The following is a 7508-nucleotide window of genomic DNA, read 5'->3' on the forward strand; positions in this document are numbered from 1 at the left end:
TAAGACAGTCGAGCAACTAGAAGCCTGTATTAGACAAGAATGGGACAACATTCCTATTCCTAAACTTGAGCAACTTGTCTCCTCAGTCCCCAGACGTTTGCAGACTGTTATAAAAAGAAGAGGGGATGCCACACAGTGGTAAACATGGCCTTGTCCCAACTTTTTTGAGATGTGTTGATGCCATGAAATTTAAAATCAACTTATTTTTCCCTTAAAATGATACATTCTCTCAGTTTAAACATTTGATATGTCATCTATGTTGTATTCTGAATAAAATATTGAAATTTGAAACTTCCACATCATTGCATTCTGTTTTTATTCACAATTTGTACAGTGTCCCAACTTTTTTGGAATCGGGTTTGTATAAAGTTCTGACGCTGATTACATCTGAGGAATCACCTGTTGTTAATAACAAAGTAACCTCGAGCTAAAGTGACAGCTTCGTGCTAAAGCAAAAGCTAACATCGACAGGGATTTTGAGAGTTGGCTCTGACATATAAAAAAGATTGCATTAACAGGTATGATGTCACTATCGTGATTTATTTTTTAAAAGTCTTTGTTTCATGTAGTCAAAACAAAAGCGGCAGATATTGTATGTGTTCAGACGACATGTTTCAGATATACTGTTTTACTTGTAGGACGTAAGCTAGGCGGTATTTTCCATGTTATTTACAGTTTTAGTCTACATCAGGCACGACTCGACATCAAACGTTAGAATTGATTCTATATTAGTGATGTTTTATAACGTTTTGCGTTGTATAGATACGGTCACGTGTTACTGTCACGTTGATGTAATGAGCAATAAAACATACTGTCAGACAGATTCTGGCAGATAACGTTTGACTATTTCTGATCGCAACGCGGGTTGTATGTCTGGATTTAAAGACTGTAGCGGTCGGAAAGAGGTGTGTTTACGTAAGGGATAATGTCCAGGCAGCCGGTTGTTATGGCAGAAATGAGCCCCGACAGTGTGATCAGGACGTGAAGAGGAGGGTCTTGTGTCACACTGAAGGGGCTTATTTCGCGATAACAGCCGGCTGCTTGTTCATTATCCAGAATTCCAGATTATTACACGGCCACGTGCCACATGAGAAAAAAAATGGACAAAAAATATGAATTTGAAACATCTATTCACCTGTGATGGACATGAAAAATCACATGTTCACAGTTATCTGTGTGCAGTAATGAATGTTGAACCCTTGACAGGTGATTTATATGACGTGTGATAGAATCTGATATTAGCGTGACATTCATCATATGCAGACTGTATTAACTGACTGATGAACATGTTAATGAAAACTGATCCAGATGATTTATCAACAACACATTCATTCTTTCCTCATATGCTGTCAATTGACCTTTTGACAAACAATAACTAAACGAATTCTATCCACCCTGTATTTTATTTGTTTAAACAGAACAATTTTACAATCACTAAAAGATTATTTTTTATAGAAAAAAAGTACATTTATTTCAGTTGGACGCTACAGATGAACGAAGCCACGTCTGCTCCATAAAGCGCGTGCTGTGCAGTTTCTTTTTAAAGTCAGGCGCGTCAGGACGATGGCGGAGACAAAAGGGCAAGAGAAGGTTTGTTAGTACTTCATTCATTTAATATCAGGGAATTTGTCTTTGTTTTATTGTTATTGTGTGTTTATTAAAATAACAATTATTGTCTTTTCTGTTGTCACGCTTGTATTATGTAATATCCAACTTATTCGTTTTTATTCATAAAACTACGTTTTATTGTTTATGGATTGTTTGTTAGGAATAAAAATGAGCAAACATTTTGAGCATCATTTTGTTAAAAGAAAATGTAAGATGTAAAGATCTAATGTTAAAGATCAAAAATGTTGTCAAAAGTTTATTAGTCGGTGGAGAAAACATTCATCCCTAAATAATACAAAATGCATATTTTCCCACTTACCCCGATTACAACATTTAGAACATTCTGATTGCTGCAAAAGCTCGGAGAAGATTTTCTTTATCCAGCGATCTCATAACGTTGCGTTTAATGCCATGGTGGCATATATTTCAATTTAAAATAACTCTTACAGGATTTTTTAGCCCCTTATCTTGAAACTAAAGTTTCATTTTAAAATCATTTTGATGACACTGTTCCCTCAAGTCCCCTTAACATTTCCCCTGGTGCATGTGGGAAAACTCTCTTTTTCCAGTGTAAGCGGAGGCCTCTTCTGTTGAAACGGGTGAAACATAGCACAGGCCGCTACTGACCACAACCCTTTTTAAGGCATCTAAGAAATGTATAGAAAACCTTCTCCTGTGACATCACAGGGACGAGAAAAGATGTTCATTCTGTATAATCTGAATCTATGAGGAGCAGACGTAACATGTTCATGATTCTCTCTGGACACAGTGATTGAAACCTCCACTACACACACACACACACACACCTGTATCTGACCTGTCTCCTGAAGACATGAGATCATTACACCTTCAACACCACACATTTCATCAATGTGTCTGGAGGAGGAGAGAGGGTCTCATGAGGTCACTGAAGCCCATCTGCCCCCAGACGAATCTCATCCGGGGGTTCATGAGGGATCATGGGACTGTGAGTGGGTTCCTGCAGTGTTCCTCATGGGTTCCTCGAGCTCTCTGATGCCCTCAGCACATGTTTACAACACACACACACACACACACACACACACACACACACACACACACACACACACACACACACACACACACACACACACACTTACAGCTGACCGCAGCTCAAATCTGTGTCTGTTGTTGTTGGTCATGTATTTATATCTCCAGCTAGAGCTGTGAAGTATGACGATATAAAGCATGTGACAGCAGAAATGTAAAGATTTTGTGCTATCATTTCTATCACATTTATATACTGTACACAACTTTACATACATTGAGATCCAGAACAAAACATGGAGTTCCGTCAGTCATGACTGCTGAGTAATGAGCACGACACATAAAGAGTCTAAAACATCCACTTGACAACATGAGCTTTAAGTCTAATGTTACGTGACGTGAAGCTGTTTTCAGCTGATTTCAGACGTTGAAGTAAAGATGAAGTGCATCTGTGATGATTTTCAATATATAAACCAGATTCTACTCCAGTTTTACTTCACAAATGATTATATAGATTTTATTACGTTAGGGATAATCCACAGCTAGCCGTGCATTAAACTGTTTTCATGCACACCTTCCAGCCAAACAGAATTTACTATTCAAACAGACCATGGTATAGAAGAATTTAATACATTCATTATTTTCCATTACGTGTCAGAAGAACAATAGAACAAATGAAGAAAAATGAAAGGATGAAGAAGTGTAACAAATGTTTAGGGTTTTTATGAGTACGCACAGGGCCCTTGGGCCGGCCGGAAAGACGTTTTTTCTGCGTTTATTCATTACCTTTGTTTTACAGTAATATTCAAACAACTATCAAAAACCATGCATCATTTGAAAGCTAATGTTATGAACTTATTGCAATTACAATGCTCAAAAACAGGGCCGCTTGTTAAGAGGTTAAATAACATTTGCAATTGATTTTTGGTCAATATTAAAGATATCATTATATTTTCACAGAATGTTTTACAGGGTTTTCACAGACTGAGTCACAATTAAAAGAGCTGAGAACCTGCACTGGTGGCGAGAAACGCTTTATTAATATTTGATCCTTTGAAAAGTTGAATTAATGTGTATTGCTAGCATGAAATATAAATATAATCATGCTACGCATCACATGGTACATTCTGGCAACAGTATAAACACACACAAACACACAATAGTGTGAATGTTCACTTTATGGTGTACACATGATGAAGTCTTAGAACACAAGAGAGCAGTTCATCATGTTTCAGCACACTTGTGGGGGTCATGAGGGGTTGTTCAGAGCCTCTGATGACAGATCGGCTTCTAATGACCCCGCTGGGGAGGCTGGCACGACTTCAGGACCACTGTAGAGCTGAAGCGACCAGCCGGAGAAACACGCCATATGCTGCGGACCGCCGCTCCAAATGCCTCTGAGGACACCACGCCACCAAAAATACAACAAAAATCTGTCCCGTCTGCATCACACCGCCTCTAATTGAGCGGAAGAAACAACGTCTGCTGGTCAATCTGTCCGTCTCGCTCGCTCACCGCCTCTCCATCTCTTTGTTTGTTTGATATCTCTGATATCTTCAGCTCTGATCTGTCAGTCTCAGCTGTCTGAGGTTTACCTTCAGCTACGACACTGATGACTGAAGCCCACACACCGTACATTTACACAACACATCACAACATCAGCGTGTGTCGGTCACGAAAGCTCTTAACCCAACCCGAGAGGTTCATTGCACTACAGCAGAGCGTCTGTGGGTGGATTTTTATTTTCGGACGTTTACTTGATTCGTTTGCAGAGTGTCTGTGAGAAAGGCTTACCGAAGTCGGCCAGTTTGAGTTCTCCCGTCTCGCTGATGAGCAGGTTTTGAGGTTTCAGGTCTCGGTGAAGGATGTGCCGTTGATGGATGTAGGACAGCCCTCGCAGTAACTGGAACAGGAACAGCTGCAGAAACAGAAAACAGACCCCATCAAAAGAAGAAAACGTCTGCGGACCTCCGGGACTCGTGCACAAATCAATATACATTATATAAATATTCATCAAACACGGATTCTTCATTTAGGGATGTTCTTTATTCTCATCTTCCATACATAAATCTACAGCCATATATATTCTACTTTTATAAGGCGTCTATTCTGAGTTCAATACACTTTGGGTTTGTTGGACAGCTGGAGTGAAGGATCGATGCACACGAACACATCTGAAGCAAAAGCCAAACCCACTAAACACCTCAAGCGTGACCCCCTGAAGAAATTGAAATAGCCTCTCTGTCTAATGAAAACTCTCAAAGTTTCAGCCAATTAACTGAAGCACAAAAGCGAGGAGTCGAATCAGAGAAGACACTGAGGTCAGCGGTGAAGTATTTTACAGTCCAGCGGTGCAGACGGTCACACGTAACAAAACACATTTCTCACGGCCCTCCCCTCTCATTACGAGACACACAATTTGTGGCGCAAGAGCATATTCACAATATATTTACAATGATTTGACGTATTATGTTGGTAAATATATATATTATACAGTATCTCACAGAAGTGAGCACACCCCTCACATTTGAGTAAATATTTGATTATATCTTCACGTGACAGCACTGAAGAAATGACACTTTGCAAATGTACACTGTTACACAAGCTGTACACTCACTACTTTACATTGTAGCAAAGTGTCATTTCTTCAGTGCTGTCACGTGAAGATATAATCAAATATTTACTCAAATGTGAGGGGTGTGCTCACTTCTGTGAGATACTGTAGTTGAGCAGCGAGAGCTCACAGTACGGCAAGCATTTAAGAGGACATAAGAATGAATAAATGTTGAGAGAATTTGAGAGATTTCTCAGTTTTAGGTGAACTACCCCTTTAAACCCGTTCCTGTCATTTAAAGTGAACATAACATAACATGCTTACGTTTATATAAAAGAGCGCAGAATATGACCAACTTGAATCTGAATCTTGCATGTGCTTAATGTCACTCAATCTTTGAGAAAGAGCATGGTTTTACAAAATAAAAGCCCAGTTGATGTTGATAATGGAAGTGTTGTTGTGGTGTTAGTTCACTCTTCTCTCTGGAGGTGACAGCCGGCTGTCATTATTCATTTATTCATGTAACGGGTCTCATTAAAGCCACCTCACACATCACGTGAATCAACACAAGCACACAGTCTGGCATTATAACAAGAACATGGTTATTTCTAGCGTAAACGCAGCATATGTACAGGAGCTCTGGACGGCAGCCCAGAATGAAGGGTCTGGTCAGGGACGTGCGCCTCCTCTCATCTCATCTCTCTGACGCTTGACCAGTAATTACATTAACAGCCAACGCCACCGGTGTTCTCTTTGAAATGATAATTTCCTCCAACCCTCCACACACAATCTAACGACTTCATGAGCTCCAGCAGTGAATGAAGAACACACATAAATCAGGTAACGGAAGTAATGGATGACATTAAACACATCGTGACTATGGCAAATAATCTTCACTTGAGCGTCTGTTCTGGACTGTTTGAAGTCGAGAGCTTCGCAAAACAACAGGACGATCGAGACACTTTTTATGTTCAGATCAACGGAACGTCAAGCAATCGAGCAGCGATCGGGTTTATAAGAACATTCGGTCTGAACTCAAAACAAATCCTGCCCAAAGATTCATCTGCGCATCTACACAAACATATGGACATTTATATTTGAACAGATGTTTCATGTGAAGTAGAAAATGGTCATTTAAAGATGAAGTAATGCAAACGAGGTTCTGTGTGCTTGATGTCTTCAGAAGCAAAACACAAAACATTTATGAGTGAACAAAACATTCATATTTTGAAACACATAAGAGTGCTAAATACAAAAATAATAAAAGCACATTAATAATGTTGGAACTCATTGGTTCTTGCATGTCTCCTGGCAAAAAATATCACATACAGTAAGTAGTCACGAGACATGCAAGACTTGTTAAAAACGAGCACTGATTGTTAAAAAACCTCAAAATATGAATGGACGTTTGTGCTTTTAGGAGCTTTATCATTTCGAGTCCCGTATTAGATAACATGATTTCATTTCAATTGATTATAATTCCATTTTAATCGAAACTATTTGTGCGTGTTCAACTGAAGAAACAAGGTCATATTCATTTAAGAGGACATAAGAATGAATAAATGTTGAGAGAATTTGAGAGATTTCTCAGTTTTAGGTGAACTACCCCTTTAAACCCGTTCCTGTCATTTAAAGTGAACTTAACATAACATGCTTACGTTTATATAAAAGAGCGCAGGATATGACCAACTTGAATCTGATTGGACAATATCTGTCCAAGTGCTTCATTTCAAGCATTAGTTCACCCAAAACATCATCCTTCTGTCATGATTTACTCGTTTTCATATTAAATCCACACAATAACAACAACTACACTTTACACATCTGTCAACATCCAAAAAGACAAAATAATAGCACCAACAGTCCACAAAGATAATAAGATAAGTAAGGAATAATTGACGACGGGCCGTTCAATTATCGAAAGTTAATGCACACCCCGAGGTGGTAATGCGGCCACGACGCGAAGCGGAGTTACACCTCGGGTGTGCATTAACTTTCGATAATTGAACAGACCGGAGTCAATTATTCCGCTTATACCACGGTCACAACACCACAAGACGTTGTTCCGATACCACAAGACGTTGTTCCGATGTTTTATGTCAAGACATGTGTATGGTATTTGTCCCGGAATGCTCTTGCTGGTAGAACTAATTTCTTACGCATCTCATCTGAAGGCGTTGCTTGAGCTGCATATGCAGTTTTCCGAGAGCGAGAGGAAGACAGACAGTGCACGTGCACACGCGTTTGCTTCACTGAGAGTGAAAAGACAAGTATCTATATTTGATTTGTTTTCGTCGTATTTAACACCCCTGTCGTATAAGAAAAGTATTAAGAGAAAAAA

The 7508-nt window shown here is 39.3% G+C and overlaps 1 protein-coding gene across 1 annotated transcript in view; it reads right to left on the reverse strand.

Annotated features, from left to right (window-relative positions):
• Positions 1-7508, reverse strand: part of cdk14 (cyclin dependent kinase 14) — a 106895-nt gene that overhangs the window by 39491 nt on the left and 59896 nt on the right. Inside the window, exon 8 of the mRNA XM_057339860.1 lies at positions 4408-4531. Coding sequence (XP_057195843.1) covers positions 4408-4531 — 124 coding nt within the window. The remainder of the gene's footprint in view (positions 1-4407; positions 4532-7508) is intronic.

The sequence above is a fragment of the Triplophysa rosa genome, linkage group LG8, assembly GCF_024868665.1.
Source record: "Triplophysa rosa linkage group LG8, Trosa_1v2, whole genome shotgun sequence".
Lineage (NCBI taxonomy): Eukaryota > Metazoa > Chordata > Actinopteri > Cypriniformes > Nemacheilidae > Triplophysa > Triplophysa rosa.